Source organism: Haliotis rubra, unplaced genomic scaffold, assembly GCF_003918875.1.
Source record: "Haliotis rubra isolate DU_JTF1 unplaced genomic scaffold, ASM391887v1 Scf66, whole genome shotgun sequence".
Classification (NCBI taxonomy): Eukaryota; Metazoa; Mollusca; class Gastropoda; order Lepetellida; family Haliotidae; genus Haliotis; species Haliotis rubra.
Genome location: NW_025767368.1, coordinates 1,117,345 through 1,137,755, shown reverse-complemented (window position 1 = coordinate 1,137,755; position 20,411 = coordinate 1,117,345). Strand labels below are relative to the sequence as shown.

Below are 20,411 nucleotides of genomic sequence, written 5' to 3'. Positions count from 1 at the left end.
AAGTCAATACACATGGCACCACAATGTCATTACCACTGTCTATGAATGAGTTAGTCTGTCATACAGACCCTAAAACTAACATACCAATACAGACCATGCAAGTCTAGAATAAGTGGCAAGTCTAGATTAAGCAGGTTCTGAAAATGAAGTCTTGAGGCTCCTTTTTATTATATTGTATGAGGGTAACATGGGCACTGTTGCTTCTGTAAAATATGGTCATTTCAGAGATTAGATGTTAGTCTATGAATGAGTGTGTTCTCAATTTTCATTCTCAGCTCCCTGGGACATATACAACCTTACCCCTGCTTGTAAGTGGTACCAGAGTGACAAAACATATGTTCTTTTTCTTCGATACAGCAATAGTCTGGACTAATACAAGCACAGACATTTACCATTGTGTTTGTACAGTAATCATGAAAGCAGCAGTAAACATCGCCTCATATACAATAATATGACAAAGATACTGTTGAGAGTGACATTTCACCTACATGCTCCCTGGACTCTCCACAGCTTACTGGACTCTTAAGGGGTGAATCATGTTGTATCAGCCAGGCAGTTAGTGAGAGATTTTCTCAGTTTGTGACAGGTCGAATTAGTCATTATGTGTATTTCACACGTTACATTTGTTTCAATGACATCATATTGCTTTACTTTTCACAGTACATGTGCTAACTGTGAAAACTGTGTAGAGGTGCTTGTGTGTCCATGGGACTTAATTGTGAATTTATGGAGGGGGTTGCAAGTATATGTAGTGTTTAATGTGAGTCCATGTAGAGATTATTGTGAGTCCATCAAGAGTTTAAAGTGAGTCCCATGTAGAGATTATTGTGAGTCCATCAAGAGTTTACAGTGAGTCCCATGTAGAGATTATTGTGAGTCTATCAAGTGTTTTATGTGAGTTCCATGTAGAGATTATTGTGAGTCCATCAAGAGTTTAAAGTGAGTTCCATGTAGAGATTATTGTGAGTCCATCAAGAGTTTAAAGTGAGTCCCATGAAGAGATTATTGTGAGTCCATCAAGAGTTTAATGTGAGTCCCATGAAGAGATTATTGTGAGTCCATCAAGAGTTTAAAGTGAGTCCCATGAAGAGATTATTGTGAGTCCATCAAGAGTTTAATGTGAGTTCATGTAGTGATTATTGTGAGTCCATCAAGACTTTAAAGTGAGTCCATGTAGTGATTATTGTGAGTCCATCAAGAGTTTAAAGTGAGTCCCATGAAGAGATTATTGTGAGTCCATCAAAAGAGTTTAATGTGAGTTCATGTAGTGATTATTGTGAGTCCATCAAGACTTTAAAGTGAGTCCATGTAGTGATTATTGTGAGTCCATCAAGAGTTTAAAGTGAGTCCCATGTAGAGATTATTGTGAGTCCATCAAGAGCTTAATGTGAGTTCCATGTAGTGTGAGTTGTGAGTCCATCTAGAGGTTTTTACAAGTGTGGAGTTTTATGTGAGTCCATTATGGGTGTTGAGAGTCATGTATTGATAAAATATTGGTTAAAATTGTTGGAAACTGATAACTGTATCCTAAGGGGCTGCTATGAATATCTTTGTAATGATGTGGAATCGCGTTCTGTAAAAAATTGGGCTTATCAGGTTAAATCTATTTTGACATCTATTGGTTTTGCTGAAATATGGTACAAACAAGAATTGTTCCCAAATTTTCTACCTGTAATCAAACAAAGAATTGATGATCAAGCGTTTCAATGTATATTTGGACAGATATCTAGTTTCTATCTGTATTATCTATCAGCATATCATATATTGTTGTACTCTGCAATATTATTTAACAAAATCTATTCCACTAATTTATAGAAAATGCTTATCAAAATTTCGCTTGTCTGCCCATAATGTATCAATTAAATGTGATAAATATAAAAATATAAATGTAAATGAAAGAAAGTGTATCAATTGTAATTATGATATTGAAGAACGAGTTTCACTCTGTTTTGATTTGTCCTCTGTATGTAAATGTCAGACAAAAATATATTATTAGCCATATTACTTGAAAAATCCATCTGTCTATAAATTAATCCAGTTATTTTGTTTAAAGTATGTTAAACAGTTGTGCAATCTTGGTAATATTTGTTTACTGCATGTAATATAAGAAATTTGTATCTAAAATAATTATGTGCATTCTCCATATGTATATGAATATTTACCACCAATATTGTCAAACCCGTCCACCTGTACAATTTATGCTATATCAATTTATGCTTTGTATAGCCACCGCTAAGTTGTAAAACTCAAGGTTAATAAAGAATTGAATTAGTGTGTTATGACTCCATGTAGAGTCTTTGTTGAATGTCGTGAGGATAAGTTCAATGTCAGTTTTGTATAACTGTATACCTATCTTGTATTATTAAATTGCTTTGTGTAATAGATGTGTTTTCATATCCATGTCATTAGTTATATAGCCAGGCCTTTGCTGGGTCTACTCGTAAGGTATCACAATATGCCTTCCGTAGGTAGTGATACGTATATAATCATGATTAGGTCACACCATGCTACATGTCAGGATACTAAATCCCATGAACATGAAGTCATCATGTCAGCCAATTAGTGATAAACTTGCATGATCCAGGCTCCTTCAGACAGTATTATGAAAACGTTTTTAGCGTTTTGTTTCATAATGGTGAGGTAATGCTATTCTGAGCTATTGCAAAACGTCTTAAATATTTCTTTTCGAAAATCAATACAACATTTGGATATGACTAGAAACATGAGCAGGCCGATCATGTATCGTATTGTCAGGTGTAAATGCATCAATTTGCAGGTGAATCAGCATACACACTGTATATCACATTTTACAGGAAAAGGACACAAGAAAATCTAATGTCATTTAGGATGTCCAAAGTTCAGTTCCTAGCTTACAGTGCTCATGGATATTTATCATTGCCCTAAAATCATCAAATAACCTAAAGATTTACTGTTTACTCTTTTGACACTCTGTCAGACAACACAGTGAGACTGACATCTGCATTAAAGCAACATTATACTAGGTTTGCCTTAAGGAATAAACAATGAGGAACAAAGATTAATGATTATCTGTCTTGAGTGAAGTAAAAGCCTTAGCGACAATCTTGAACATTAATTCAAGAGATACATATAATCCATAACTCCTGAGTTGCGAGGATGTTATTCTTGATATTACCCATAGCCCTTCATGGAGGGGTGTGTATATTCCTGATATTACCTATATCCCTTCATGGAGGGTAGTGTATATTCCTGATATTACCTATATCCCTTCATGGAGGGTAGTGTATATTCCTGATATTACCCATAGCCCTTCATGGAGGGGTGTGTATATTCCTGATATTACCCATAGCCCTTCATGGAGGGGTGTGTATATTCCTGATATTACCCATAGCCCTTCATGGAGGGGTGTGTATATTCCTGATATTACCCATAGCCCTTCATGGAGGGGTGTGTATATTCCTGATATTACCCATAGCCCTTCATGGAGGGTGTGTATATTCCTGATATTACCCATAGCCCTTCATGGAGGGGTGTGAATATTTTTTATATTACCTATATCCCTTCATGGAGGGTAGTGTATATTCCTGATATTACCCATATCCCTTCATGGAGGGTAGTGTATATTCCTGATATTACCCATAGCCTTTCATGGAGGGTAGTGTATATTGTTTATATTACCCATAGCCCTTCATGGAGGGTAGTGTATATTCCTTATATTACCCATAGCCCTTCATGGAGGGTAGTGTATATTCTTTATATTACCCATAGCCCTTCATGGAGGGTAGTGTATATTCCTTTATATTACCCATAGCCCTTCATGGAGGGTAGTGTATATTCTTTATATTACCTATATCCCTTCATGGAGGGTAGTGTATATTCTTTATATTACCCATAGCCCTTCATGGAGGGTAGTGTATATTCTTTATATTACCCATATCCCTTCATGGAGGGTAGTGTATATTCTTTATATTACCTATATCCCTTCATGGAGGGTAGTGTATATTCTTTATATTACCCATAGCCCTTCATGGTAGTATGCAAGTGGAGAAGATGATACATCATCAAGGAAGATCTGTGGCAACTTCAATATTTCTTATCTGACAGAACTGCTCCTAATCTATTAAAAAATTATGCTCCAATGTCTTGCTATATTTGCTATATTTATGATTGATTTTGTTGCAGGTCCAGGGAAGTCACTACCAATTCATTGTCTAGTGGAGCAGATATCAGGTGTGCCGTCTTTTGCCGGGGTGACAAGCTCCACATGCACAGGGAGTCAGGTTGAGCTGGATAGCTATGCCATCCTCCCCTGCTCCACACTACTGGGCGATCTGGTCCGCACCGCACTACTCAAGCTTGGCTACTCCGCCACAGACGCCATGAACGCAAAAGGTAGTACATCATCTTACACACTGAACTGTACACACCTTTCATGTCCCAGACCATGCGCATATCAACCTGAATCCCACCCCACATCTCATCATGCACTGCTGCCACTATTCCCACCCAACCACATACACACACAACACCTCCGATCACACTACCAACCTCACCCATCCCTACACCAAGTGTTGCCACCCCACATCTCTTCATACACTGCCACCACTAATCCTGCCCCAGCCCTTCAGAAACTAAATCTCACACAGTCATCCCTATTTCCACCCCAATCAAAACATTGTCACCACGTATCTCTCCACTCACAACCATAATCCTACCCAACACACTACCATCGTTATTTCCATCTCACACCACACAACATGCCACACCGGTGCCACACAATACACTGGCACCATTATTCACATACATTACAACACACACTGCCCTTGGCTAATCCCAGCCCAAGCTGTCCAATACTACCTGTAAACTCACTGCACAACGAGCACTGCCACCCATAATTGCACCCACAATGCGCACACTACCACCACCCTCTAACGCACCATTCTCCAATTCCACCCACACCAGTCTCTGCCCCACTCCACCCCATCCCACCCGACACCCGTCTCTGCCCCACCCACATCCACACCAGAATCTTCCTCCACCCCATACCACACAATTCTCCCATACCATTCCATCCCACCCACACCATAGGTGGATCCAGATCCTGAAAGTTTTTTATAAGACCATTGAAACTCTCGTGAAATCAGGTGAAAATGAAGTGTGCACCCCCACTTTCTCAAAAAGCTGTATCCGCACCTGCACACCAGTATCCACCATCACACCATCACACCATCATGTGCACCTATTACCCTCAACAGTCCCTCCATTCTTTACAATATCTGATTAAATGTTGATATCCATAAAGAAGTTTAAGAGTTTTGCACAATTCCTGGCACAACATACCAATTATACTGCACCAACACTATATACCCTACTTAACTGCCATGCCTTAGGTGTACATCATCCAGAGATGGCTAACGTAATCCCATGTAGACCAGTCATCACTCAGCTACCAGAGAACCCCATGTCATGTAATGGCTGACTCCCATTATGGTCTCTCATTGTCCCATACCTGTTTACTTTTCAGGTGCCATTCAAATCAAGAACTGGAAACCACTCACATTTGATGCCATTACTGATGGTCCCCAGTCCACTGTGGATGATATTCTCAGTGAACTCACCAATGTTGCCACGCTCAGAATTCACTTAGCAAGGTAGGACTTTAGAGTTACCTCCCTTTAAAAAACTTTGCTTTCTTTGTGGTTGTGGTGGTTTGTTTTCTGTACAGTGTTAAGAATATAGGTGTTTAGGATTCTAGGTAAATATTTGAGAAAACATATGGTGACGATGGCATAGGTGAAGGTATTTGAATGATTCAATTTTACTGAAGAACTTTCAATTTATGGTTACTTATGAGATTCTCAAGTAGGTCCCCACTACCCCATGCTTGAGCACAAACTTACACAAGGATTGGGTAATTATAATTTGCGACCCTACTGATTGTGCATCATCAGACCAAGATGGGTGGATTATTGCTCATGATGTCATGTGCTGGTTTTGATGATTCACAATCAGTAGCACGTAACAACATTCTTTCACCCACTGACTCACTCGGGAAGATCCAGGTTAGAATATTGGCCTTCAGTAACCCATGTTTGTCGTAAGAGGCGACTAACGGGATCGGATGGTCAGGCTCACTGGCTTGGTTGACACATGTCATCGGTTCCCAATTGCGCAGATCGATGCTCATGCTGTTGATCACTGGATTTCTGGTCCAGACTTGATTATTTACAGACCATTGCCATATAGCTGGAATATTGCTGAGTGCGGCGTCAAACTAAACTCACTCACTGACTCACCCTAGATAACTCTACGAACTGTTAATCAATATGTACAGTATCATATACCAGCACTTGCTAATCAGAGTTCCTCGTGGAAACATCTAGCTATTGATGCCATATGAATCTGCATTCACTGAGATGGAAGTTGAGCATATTATAGGATTAGGCCACTTCCTGCATAAGTCCCAAGTGTCGACTGTAAATCTTGTAGCAACAACACTTTGATGCCTAGATGCCAGCAGTCAGACTGCACTGTACATCAGTAGATAAGTGTCCCTGGTATATGTCTGTCACAAGACAGGGACAAGTGTCGGGGAAGATGTCAGTGGTAGAACTATGTTTTATGTCAGCCAAATTAATCATTGACGACATGCAATGACAGCAAGAATTTTGTTTCCGAACCAAGTGATCTCCTTGACTTTTATATGCTTCTGCTTAGCCAGATATTTATTTGTTTGTTTTTTTTGTTGGTAAGATGAAAAATCAATATAAATATGATGCATGTTATAGGATGTTTGTAATCTTCTTTTTATTTAGATGGGTACATTTTAAATCTATCAGTGGCATTTCATTGTCATTCTTATTGTGGAATGATATTTTAATCAGTTAATAAACCTAAGAAGATATTTTCATTTTTATAAAAAAAAAAATCATATTCAATCTTTATGGTTGATGGGTCTATCAAACAAGTAAATCTCCTTCCCCCTTCCCCACTGATCATGAATGGTTTGCCTGAATCGTCCAGAAGGCGGGGTTTCCGGATACACAGGGTCCAAGTAAACAGGGTTCGACTGTAGTTACATGGTACCAGCTACAAAAGTTGAAAGTGTGTATGGATGAGTACTCTCCCCTTGCTCCCCTCCTCCCTGATTCCGTATCACCTGGACTTCCTCCTGTCCAGTTACACATGGCGTATGTCCGATTTTGTCCGCTGCGGTAGTTTTGCGTGTTGACCGATTTGTTTCGTCTTGCAGTCCACCAAAGCAAGCACAGCCGAGGAAATAAAAGATAAGCTCCTGCAGCTCCTTCTGTCTCACTCACAGGGGCTGCTTAATGAGGCTGGATGCCCCATTGAGAAGGTAGGTCTCAACGTCTCATAGTGTCAGTGTGAGCAGGGGAATATGGGGGGCCCAATTGTCTAAGGTGCTGCTGTTCTTTATACAGAGCCGGGCGATGGGGTAGTGGTTAAAGCGTTTGCTCGTCACGCCGAAGATCCGGGTTCGATTCTCACATTGGTACAATGTTTGAAGCCCATTTCTGGTGTTCCCCACCATGATATTGCTGGAATATTGCTAAAAGCAGCATAAAACTAAACTCACTCACTCACTCTATACAGAGTTGCATCCCATGAGCACTCTGGGAACCTTATGATCATGGGTTCAAATCCCAGTTTCTTGGTTTGTCACCACCACAACCTTTGAGGGTTTCCCCAAATTGATGCACATCTGGGATCTACATCACTCCAGACTTTCATCGCAGATCTAGCTTATGAACTGTGAAATAACAGAAATACTGTTCAAATTTGCATTGGTAACTCACTCACTCACTCACTAGATCCTGAGTGCTTGGAGATGTGTTAACAGTAGTCTTGCAATGGAACTGTTACTTTTGTGTCAGCATCATATGAACTTTGAACAAATGGAGAATAACAGGAAACATGACCAGTTTCCTTAAATTATTAATGTACACCATCCCTAAAAAACTGGTTACTTTATTACCATAATGTTAATGTCCAGAACAGTCAAACTTCACTGCAGTAATACGGAAAGGGCACACCCCCACCTTGTCTCGGGCCACAGTGGACATTTCACTGATTTATAGGAAGTGTTTGAATCTGATTTTAAGGATATGACCATACTTCTTTTTAAATATTTACACTGAAGGATCAGACAAAAAGAATGAACATTAGTTTGCTGTCAGTTCAGTCAGATGAAGACATATTGTCAATGTATTTATGATCTACTTAGATATATATACAAACTAATGAATGTGTCACAATGTATTCAGCTTTATTTTCTTTTTCAGACACTTCTGTCATCTTTGTCCCGTGGTGAGAAACCTGACAGCCTATCAGACGAAGTGCTGAACGCATTTGACAAGTGGTACCGGGACCAGTTGACGAGGCGGCAGCGCCCACCTCCTCTGATGCAGCAGCAGCAGCAGCAACAACAGCAGCAGCAGCAGCCGAAGACTGCAGACAGTGACAAGCTGATTGAGCCAGTGAAACCGGCCAGTCCCATCATCCCATCATCCGAGTCAAAGGAGAACCATACCACATCACCTCTGTTCAATCACTGCCGAACACGTATCCGCACGTCGTTTGACCCGGAACATGAGATCCCGAGACTTCAGAAGTGGTTCCAGGACAACCAGCATCCATCAAGGGAGCAGATGATTCAGTACATGAATGAACTCAACTCCCTAGATTCAAGGAAAGGCAGGCGACCCCTGGACCTTACAAACATTATTTATTGGTTCAAGAATGCCCGTGCTGCTCAGAGACGGGCTTCAAAGGCCATGGATGATTCTTTTGAGAATGAGGAAAATGGTGACGTGGCTCCCTCAAGTATCCCCTATCTTCCAAATAAAAATGCTGTGTATATGATTCCGTTTCCGTTTAATTCCCACATCATGCCCTCAGATGGCCAGGCCGATGAACCTTGTGACCTCTCGGTTGCTAAGAAACGGCAGGAAGAGGTATCGGAACCCCAGGAGAAATCACAGCCAGTACAAGACAGTATTGTACCAATGAAGTCCTTCAATGGAAATAACATTAATATGGCACACAGTCCTTATGAGGCAACGATTAAACGTGAAACGCCTGATCCTTGTCATTATGAGAATGAGGCTGAAGCCAAGAGTGACATGAGCTACCCATGTATGAACGGCTCTGTGCAGAGTAGTGTGGAGAGTAGTCAGAAACAGGAACAGGAAGTGGACAACTACAACAACAACCATGACGACGACGACAAGATGGAGGACGTCGACCAGGATGATGTCGAAGATGAAGAGTACGAGTCTAGTGATGACATGTCAGATGTGAGCATCTCCGGTGAAGAGCCCATCTCTATGTTGAAGAAGGAGCATGACAGCGAACACGACTACCGCAATGCCATGATGATGCCAGTGTCAGTTGCCAACTCGAGTGCGGCAAATATGGCCGCCCTCTCTCTTGCCCAGATGGCCCAGCCTCTACATGTGCCCCAGTTACCTCCCCCACTCATGACCTATTACCCGGTGAATGCTACGCTTTTACTCCCCCCAGTCAAACTCTTTACCTCATGGCCCTCAGCAACACAACTCCCCCCACAAGCATCATGAGACGAGGAAGCGTCGCCGCACGCGGGTCTTCATCGACCCCCTCACAGAGATCCCCAAACTAGAGAAGTGGTTCCTGGAGGACACCCATCCCTCGGCGTACATGATTGATAAATACTGTGAAGAACTGAATAGGTCTGAGTACCGGGCCAAGTTCCCTCGGCTCGAACCCAAGAATGTCCAGTTGTGGTTTAAGAACCACCGGGCCAAAGTTAAACGTATGCGTCTTAGTGCATGATTTGGACAGTATTGTGTTCCTCCATCCTATTGGTCAATAGACCAGTCTCACTTGAGATTATTCTATTTGTCAAGAAGCCAGTCTCCCTTGAGATTACAATGTTGAACATGCAGTTAATCAGACATTTAACCATCCCTCAAGCAAACTATCACCAACATGATCCTCCATGTTGTATTAAACACTCGGCTCTGTGACTTGGACATCTGTTTACTTAAACCTATTTCTGGCGGTCACAGTTCTGTAAATCTTTTGTGTGTAAGAACTGGTTTCAATTCAGTTTATTCATAAAATTCTTAATGAATATAAATTCATTATTCAATTTTATTTAATAATGAGCTGAACCTACTGTTATTTTAATTTAAAGGTATCAGCTCATATTTTTATTTCAAACAGATTGAATTAGATTCCAGGTCTTTGTCTTATTTGACCAATCAGAATCAATCAGTCTTCGCAGATAAAACCTTTCAGCTATAAGATGTTTTGCTCAGGGCATGGTTATTTGGCTTATTGATTGTCACATGAACGTGATGTGAGTTGTCTCCCCTTATTGTTGATGGGGACTTGGGACGGTATAAGTGTTAGCAATAAATACTACTTGCTGGAGGCAGCAGATGTTTATAGCAGATACACTATACATGCTATGGTTTGCTTCCATTGTTATTGTCTGTTGGTACGATCGCACAAGTAACATGAATAATGATATTATAGTCTAACGGATGATGTTGCTGGCAGTGATATTATTCTACTTAATCTCTCACTTGATTTGTATGTTGGTATCTGAACAGGGTCAATGTATTTACCATAGATTGTGCCAAACAGCCAAGGAGTTAATGTTACAATGAATAGTGCCTCATATCAATACGACCATTGATTCTGTGCTAAATATCAGGCAACTTTTCATCTGTATGTACACTTATGCTGATGATCGTATCTGGTGGCAACCTTTCTGTACTCACAGTGTGGTCAATTAAAAAATCATCTGCTTTAATAATTAGGAATGTGTGGAAACAACAGGTTTATTTACGGAGTAATTTGGGTGCTGCCCACAATCATGTTTCACGGAAGTGCTTGGATTGTCTTACTTTGCATTGTTTTACGTTGACTTACAACAGTCTGACAATCAGGAGCCCTGTACTTAGATTTACAACAGTCATGATTCAACAACTGTCATTAAGTTGGTTTAACATTCACTTGTGAATTCATTCTCATATGCTTCTCTGTCTTATGGGCCCTCTGGGCTTACTCTGTTTATTTTCTATCTGAATTATGTTTTAGATGTTGCCAACCCCTTCTCTTTCCTGGTTAATATCAAGGTTGACTCGTATAAGCAGGTGACTAGTTGGTTGAAACTAGTACACTGTTTCTTTCAAGTTTGGTCCCTAAAATGTGTTTTGTACCCACTGCAAGCACTGAGCACCTGAGCACTTTTAATATCTGCAACATCCCTCATCATTCACGTATACTGATCAGTACTCACTAAGAGGAGAATTACTTAACATCTCACCGGATGTTACATGTGTTAATTTTGTTCTTACATTTATAACATTTGATACCTACATTTGGTAACTAAATACTTGTGTGAGAATGTGTGTGTATGTTTCTGAGAGTGTGTGTGACCATCTGTGCAAGTATCACCTTGTTGCTACGGAAACCACATGAAGGTCAGATCCTGATGCTCCTCATAAACCCATCCATCCTTCTTTAATACATTGTGTCTTTAATACCAATATTGCCTTATTCGGAATTTTGAGCCGCAAAGGTCCAAGTTTGAAATATTTCTGTTTTAGACCTGTTCTCAATGTCTCACATGACCAACTAGTCACGTCTTTACAGCACTTTCCCTATAGTTAGATTACTTAAATGCCATGTCCACATACTTAGATTACCAGTCAACCATGTTCCAAAACTTACATAACTAGGAAAATGGAAAGTGCTCAGAATGCATCACACAAGGGTGAAAACTGATTGATTGAAATACTAAACTGAAACAGCTGACAGGTAGGATATGACTAGGATGACGTTGAGGGGTAAGATGTAGAAAGTCAATGATTGTTTGAAATACTAAACTGAAACAGCTGACAGGTAGGATATGACTAGGGATGACGTTGAGGGGTAAGATGTAGAAAGTCAATGATTGTTTGAAATACTAAACTGAAACAGCTGACTGGTAGGATATGGCTAGGGAAGACGTTGAGGGGTATCAGGATGGACTTCCATGATGTGATTCTGTGTTGAATGTCTGAGTGCAATAACAATATCATCAGCATATTATGGGTACTCATCACTTGTTGTTTTAGTTGGATCACTAGATCTGTTGTTTGTTGCTGTTATTTTGTATTATGTTAAGTTAGATTTTGTGCTCTACGCAAGCTTTTGACTATCAAAAACAATATAACTAAAAAAACTACCATTAGAAATTATCAGTATTTGACCAGATACTGACCTTGACTATCAGGAAACAGTAGGAATTGCCAGTACAGGTAGAAATAATCACAACATCTGTCCAAATGCTGACCAATCTTGAGATGGGACATCACCCTTTCTTTCACATAAGCATTAGATATGACAAATCTCCACCATGTTTCTATCATGGACACTATCACTGATCAAAGACTCTTGTTTTTAAGTTTCCAATCAGTTCAATGTTTTTGTGGTAAGTTCTGCAAATCCATATTTTTTTGTTAAACAAACAAAGCCAAATTTGAAATGTGTGTCACCACTGACAGGCCGATATTGATTGCAGAGGTAAGCTTCTCTTTGATACTTGAAAGATCAATGGTAGCTTTCATGTCTGTAGTTCTGGGATTGACGAACAATGCCGCACTGCAGATCTTCTCAGAGGATTAGGTTAAGCTGGGGATGATCACCAGGGAAAATTGTGTATTGATTTCCCCGGCCGTGCTAAGCTTTAATCTGCTAGATTACATTCCCAGTAAGGATTGACATGTTCACCACACAGCAATCAATATCGAGAGAGGAGGCACGCTCATATGGAAGGTTTGGGCTCACAATTACTGAAAACACATCCACAGAGCTATTGTTTAGCATCAGGGCAAACAAGGAGGTTGTTAATTCAAACATGCTAAACTGCAGCAATTTATTTGAAAGAAAATTGTCTATTTTAATTGATTTATATAAATTCATAACTCTGTAAATATATATATATGTACTGATTGGAAAGAGTTTTTTCATAATGGTATGGATGACATGTTGTAGATGTACACATTTGTGGATCCTTTTGTTGTATGTTCATATGGCCTATTCCTGCACAGTTGCCTATGAACTATGGTTCTTTATAGCTGTGGAAATATTAACCTTTATACAATGTCTCTCTAATATCTGTCTGAGGGTGCCGAGAACCCTGTGTCATGTCTCCGCAATGCTCAGTAGATTCACCCTACCAGTATTACCTTGGGGGTAGTGGGACAGCAGGTGGGGGTGAGAATGTGTATGGGTGAGATGAGAACAAGAGTCGGGGCAGGGATGGGTGGGAAAAGGGGTGGGATCTGGTGGGGTGAGAGTACAAGAATGTGAAGGGTTTGAGTGGGTTGGGATAATGAGAATTTATGGTAACAGAAACATGTAGGGGTGGAATACAGTGTAGAGCCCCTGAATCTAAAAATGTTTCATCTCATTCAGTGAACATGTTGTGCAATCCTACTGTCAGCTGATTGTCTGAGGTGTAGTACTTGTGTGTTTCCATAGTGCTGGTGTACCTCCTGGACACCTACAGGCCAAACTCGCCACATACTCAATGTCTCTTTATATTGGTCAAAGGTAGATAACTCCTTCCTGAATTCATCATCATTTCAGCACTTTTGTTATGATTTTCACACTTTGTTAAAGTTTTATACAAAATAAGAATGAAAAATAAATGCTTTGTCTGTGAGTTGTATCACAAATATTTTATACATCATGTTGACAAGATGTCTTACTCATAAACACTGTTGCAAACAGAACTGTAGTTTCTGTGATGTGCTCTGTGCTTCATGTATGTACATTCTAGTACATGGAAGTGTGAAGGTGTATATTTCTCCGACATGAACTACAGCTGTAGAACTGTCCTTGTAAGCTTACTGCAATATTTTGCACCCATATCCTCACATCATAATTTATTATTGTGCATGCCTATTATTATTATCATCATTATTATTATTGTCTGCGTTATGTAATCTAAGCATATTATTATTATTGTCATATTTTGTGTTTTGATTCTAGTCAAATGTAAATTGCATAACACTTCCCTCTTTTGAGAATTGTCATTTTAAGATTTGTGCAAGAAATTTATCGATTCATCCAAATTTTGCAAGTCAACTCCAAAGTGCTATTAGAATGTGTTTGATATTGTACTGATAGAGTTTGATGAGTTAATTGTTGGCTGAATTTGAGAGGTGGGACCCTGTGACCTCTGTTCAACTCTACTCTAGTCTGTATATACTGCAAACCACATCAGCTATATACACTGAATACTAAACATTTTATTGCATTTTCAGAAACAAAGTATCAAATTGACGGGAAGTTGAATGAGATTGTACATTTTTTGGTATAAAAAGAATGTTACCAGAAGCATAAATATCTTCCGATTCCTATGACATTTTTGTAATTATTGTGAGGAATGTCTCTCCCGACTTCTCCCTGTATGTCCAGCATAGTACTGTTCTTGCAAAACATAATATTTTCATTGTTGCGTTTTTTATATGCACTTAGGTTGGTGATAAATATACTCATTTTTGACATGAATACATTGCATAGTTGGAAAGAACTCCAGTTTTCACTGTTGGTTGGTGATGTACTGAGTAACTTAATGCTTTCTGAAATATGTTGTTTCTTCTTGTTAATGGTAATTGATATTCTACCTATGGGTGATAGGCTGAGAAGGCTGTAACCTATTCAACACAACTGTTGTCGTTATTACAAGGCGGCTACAAGTTAAAGTAGCCAGAAATTGTGAACAATGTTGGTATATTTCAGTGATTGTCTCCTGAAGAGAATGTTGCAAGTCTCCTGAAGAGAATGTTGCAAGTTACATCCCATATTTTGTGAACTGTGTTGCAAGGACATTTCACTGATTTTCTGTGAACATTGCTGCAAAAGACATCTCACTCACTGTAAACATTGTTGCAAGAGACATCTCTCTGATTGTCTAGTGAAGAATGTTGCAAGATACATCTCACTGATTGTAAGTGATGTTGCAAGAGACATCTCACTGATTGTAAATGATGATGCAAGAGACATCTCACTGACTAAACAATGTTGAAAGGACACCCCTCTGATTGTCCTGTGAACAATGTTGCAAGATACATTTCACTTATTTTCTGTGAACATTGTTGCAACAGACATCTAACAAATTGTCTGCAAACAATGTTGCAAGGACATCTCACCTATTGTCTATGACCCAGAGAATGCAGGTCAACATTGTCAGTTGTGTTTCTTAAGTGTTGTCATGACAACATTTTGTTTTTGAAACCCCAATTCTACCTTCCATTAGACGTTTCTTGCAAGTGGCCTGTACTCTAAAGTCTCACCTGTCTGTATCTACTCATGTTGTCTCTCTTATTTAAGTTATCTACAACTGTAGCTAGCATGCACAGTGTCTTTCCGTCACTTTCACTGGACAATCAGGCCAGGTCGACATGATACGCAATGTACATAGAGTTCTATACAACCATGTCACTGTACTGAGACGTGTACTCATGAATATGCAATAAAATGGTATTGATATATGTTACATCAGATCCTGTTCTTTGTCAATCTCATGGAGAACGAAGGGGCTTATTGGATGGAAAATATCTGGTTTGAATCCAATCTGTTTGTCATGAAATTGTCACTGTAGTGTTGTCCCCGTATGACCTGACTAAAACACATGTAGATCCCATGTAACTGTAGAATATGTATCGAGTGGCCACAATGACTGCCACGTGTGTTGTCCCCATATGATATTACTAAAAGACATGTAGATCCCATGTAACTGTAGAATGTGAATCGGTGGCCACAATGACTGCCGTGTGTGTTGTCCCCATGACATTACTAAAGGACATGTAGATCCCATGTAACTGTAGAATGTGTATCGGGTGGCCACAATGACTACCGTGTGTGTTGTCCCCATATGACCTTACTAAAACACATGTAGATCCCATGTAACTGTAGAATGTGTATTGGGTGGCCACAACGACTGCCGTGTGTGTTGTCCCCGTATGACCTTACTAAAGGACATGTAGATCCCATGTAACTGTAGAATGTGTGTCCAGTGGCCACAATGATCAACTGCAGAATATTAATGTGTTGTCCCCATATATTACTAAAAGACATGTAGATCCCATGTAACTGTAGAATGTGTATTGGGTGGCCACAACGACTGCCGTGTGTGTTGTCCCCGTATGACCTTACTAAAAGGACATGTAGATCCCATGTAACTGTAGAATGTGTATCGGGTGGCCACAATGATTGCCGTGTGTTGTCCCCATATATTACTAAAAGACATGTAGATCCCATGTAACTGTAGAATGTGAATCGGGTGGCCTGTGACTGCCGTGTGTTGTCCCCCATGACATTACTAAAACATGTAGATCCCATGTAACTGTAGAATGTGTATGGGTGGCCACAATGACTGCCGTGTGTGTTGTCCCCATATGACCTTACTAAAACACATGTAGATCCCATGTAACTGTAGAGATGTGTTAGGTGGCCACAATGACAGCTGTGTGTTGTCCCCATATGCTTACTAGATGACATGTAGATCCCATGTAACTGTAGAATGTGAATGTGGCCACAATGACTGCCACGTGTGTTGTCCCCATATGACATTACTAAAGGACATGTAGATCCCATGTAACTGTAGAATGTGTATCGGGTGGCCACAATGACTGCCGTGTGTGTTGTCCCCATATGACCTTACTAAAACACATGTAGATCCCATGTAACTGTAGAATGTGTATTGGGTGGCCACAATGACTGCTGTGTGTTGTCCCCATATGACCTTACTAGAGGACATGTAGATCCCATGTAACTGTAGAAGGTGAATCGGGTGGCCACAATGACTGCCGTGTGTGTTGTCCCCATATGACATTACTAAAGGACATGTAGATCCCATGTAACTGTAGAATGTGTATCAGGTGGCCACAATGACTGCCATGTGTGTTGTCCCCATATGACCTTACTAAAACACATGTAGATCCCATGTAACTGTAGAATGTGAATCGGGTGGCCACAATGACTGCCGTGTGTTGTCCCCATATGACATTACTAGAGGACATGTAGATCCCATGTAACTGTAGAATGTGAATCGGGTGGCCACAATGACTGCCATGTGTGTTGTCCCCATATGACATTACCAGAGGACATGTAGATCCCATGTAACTGTAGAATGTGAATCGGGTGGCCATAATGACTGCCGTGTGTGTTATCCCCATATGACATGACTAGAGGACATGTAGATGCCATGTAACTGTAGAATGTGAATCGGGTGGCCATAATGACAACCGTGTGTGGACTGTATTGTGGCTACCTTGAAAGTGATTAAGATGATTATGTGGGTACATAGCAGTAGAACTGAACGTGGTTTCAGACCACATTAGCACTGATTTCACAATGCCATTTATTAAGTGGTTGAATGTGACATATGTTATAATTGGGATTACACTTCCTTAATGAAGTACGGATTCAAGTACTTTTACAGGGTGAGTCCCATCTGGGATTCCAACCCACACTCTCACAGTCAACACCTAATTGTCAGTACCCAAAGTCGCAGCTTCCTCAAAAGGGCATTGGTTCAAATTCCAGATGGGCCTCAACCTAACAAAATTACTAGCATCTGTACTTTATTAAGAAAGTGCAATCCCAATCATAACATATGTTACAGATTGGCAGTGTTCAATAAGCCCAAGCCTAAATCCCCCTGATGATGTATGTAGCTTTCTTCAGCACCATACTGGTGGGTTTCACAAAAGTGGTAAATGTCAGAGACCTGCATCCCTTCTGGGCTTCCCTCCCACAGCTGACTTACCATGGTATACTCACTCACTCACTCACTCACTCACTCACTTGTGTGAGATGGAATCATTGGGTAATATTGTCTTCACCCAATCGGACCAATCAAGGCCGTAATTAGTTACAATTAAAACACTCCTCTTAGACCTTGAATTTCCCAAGTATTTTCACTAATTTATGACTGTCGAAATTGCGAGATTTATTAATATGTCTTACACTGGATAAGCACATCGTGTTAATTAATTTCATTCTTAACAAATAGCAAGCAAAGCATTATTACCTGAAAAAACAATGGTCATGCCGAACTTGTGTGTAACAGTGAAGGTTTTTAAGTATGGTCTTCTGGGAAAATAAAGCGCGGCCCTTCCTCATCACTACCGTGACATCAGCTGAATATTTAATGAAGCACCTGGGCTTACAATAGTTACAAATGTATATTTTCTAAAAGCTTTTAAGGAAGCTTGAAAGCTTTCACATGTCAAAGTCTGACATTTGTGATGATTAATCACTTCTTATGTAACATTGTCCGTCTGTCTGTGACCAAACTGAAGGTATGACTCTTTAAAATCTGCATTCTGACGAGATTCAAATTTGGTTATGTCATTCAAATCAACACTTTTATAGTTCAAATTATGAGTACCCCGTTGTTTTGAAGAATAGTTTTCCGAAGCCAAGAGAGATAGGTGTATCTTTGGTTTCCAACCATCATAACAAATACAGAATAAAAGTTATACTTAAGTTATGAACCATATGTGGTGCAGACCATTGAACATATCTTGATGGAATGTATGAGTGAGTGAGTTGGGGTTTACGCCGCTGTAGTCAATAAAGCGATAGCAATATTCCAGCAATATCCCGACGGGGACACCAGAAATGGGCTTCACACATTTTACCCTTGCGCGGAATCGAACCCAGGTCTTGGGCGTGACGAGGGAACGCTTTAACCACTAGGCTATCCCATCGCCCCAAATATATTTTATACTCCTGCTTTGGGTGTTTTTTCTTGTTATGGACGACATGAGTAGGTGACTACACACCCAGGTGAGCTACAGCCCGCTGGCTCTAATTGATGCACATGGCATTGTTTTGACTTTAGACAAAATTCTTACAAATCCTGACTGACAGTAAAAGTTATTTTCTAGTCGAGACATGAAAATTCCGTTTTAACTGTTTAGAAATTCGTGCGCAGCACCTGTGTCGACATCGACAAAAGCCATGCTGAGGGCGCAGGCAAGACGATCTCAAAGATGGCGTCGACCAAAGTAGCACCCAGTTGACTAATCGGGTGGCCACAATGACTGCCGTGTGTGTTGTCCCCATATGACATTACTAGAGGACATGTAGATCCCATGTAACTGTAGAATGTGAATCGGGTGGCCACAAATGACTGCCGTGTGACATTACTAGAGGACATGTAGATCCCATGTAACTGTAGAATGTGAATCGGGTGGCCATAATGACAACCGTGTGTGGACTGTATTGTGGCTACCTTGAAAGTGATTAAGATGATTATGTGGGTACATAGCAGTAGAACTGAACGTGGTTTCAGACCACGTTTGCACAATGCCATTTATTAAGTGGTTGAATGTGACATATGTTATAATTGGGATTACACTTTCTGAATGAAGTACAGATTCAAGTACTTTTACAGGGTGAGTCCCATCTGGGATTCCAACCCACACTCTCACAGTCAGCACCTAATCGCCAGTACCCAGCTTCCTCAAAAGGGCATTGGTTCAAATTCCAGATGGGCCTCAACCTAACAAAATTACTAGCATCTGTACTTTATTAAGAAAGTGCAATCCCAATCATATCATATGTTACAGATTGGCAGTGTTCAATAAGCCCAAGCCTAAATCCCCCTGATTATGTATGTAGCTTTCTTCAGCACCATACTGGTGGGTTTCACAAAAGTGGTAAATGTCAGAGACCTGCATCCCTTCTGGGCTTCCCTCCCACAGCTGACTTACCATGGTATACTCACTCACTCACTCACTCACTCACTCACTCACTTGTGTGAGATGGAATCATTGGGTAATTGTCTTCACCCAATCGGACCAATCAAGGCCGTAATTAGTTACAATTAAAACACTCCTCTTAGACCTTGAATTTCCCAAGTATTTTCACTAATTTATGACTGTCGAAATTGCGAGATTTATTAATATGTCTTACACTGGATAAGCACATCGTGTTAATTAATTTCATTCTTAACAGCAAGCAAAGCATTATTACCTGAAAAACAATGGTCATGCCGAACTTGTGTGTGTAACAGTGAAGGGTTTTAAGCATGGTCTTCTGGGAAAATAAAGCGCGGCCCTTCCTCATCACTACCGTGACATCAGCTGAATATTTAATGAAGCACCTGGGCTTACAATAGTTACAAATGTATATTTTCTAAAAGCTTTTAAGGAAGCTTGAAAGCTTTCACATGTCAAAGTCTGACATTTGTGATGATTAATCACTTCTTATGTAACATTGTCCGTCTGTCTGTGACCAAACTGAAGGTATGACTCTTTAAAATCTGCATTCTGACGAGATTCAAATTTGGTTATGTCATTCAAATCAACACTTTTATAGTTCAAATTATGAGTACCCCGTTGTTTTGAAGAATA

The 20,411-nt window shown here is 40.1% G+C and overlaps 1 protein-coding gene across 1 annotated transcript in view; it reads left to right on the top strand.

Moving 5' to 3' along the window:
* LOC124257359 overlaps positions 1-15,541 on the top strand; it is a 59,203-nt gene extending 43,662 nt beyond the window's left edge. Inside the window, 6 exon segments of the mRNA XM_046691403.1 lie at positions 4,162-4,371; positions 5,504-5,630; positions 6,062-6,076; positions 7,246-7,336; positions 8,283-9,583; positions 9,585-15,541. Of these exon segments, the coding sequence (XP_046547359.1) occupies positions 4,162-4,371; positions 5,504-5,630; positions 6,062-6,076; positions 7,246-7,336; positions 8,283-9,583; positions 9,585-9,813 (1,973 nt within the window). The 3' untranslated portion in view covers positions 9,814-15,541.
* The last annotated feature ends 4,870 nt before the right edge of the window (positions 15,542-20,411 follow it).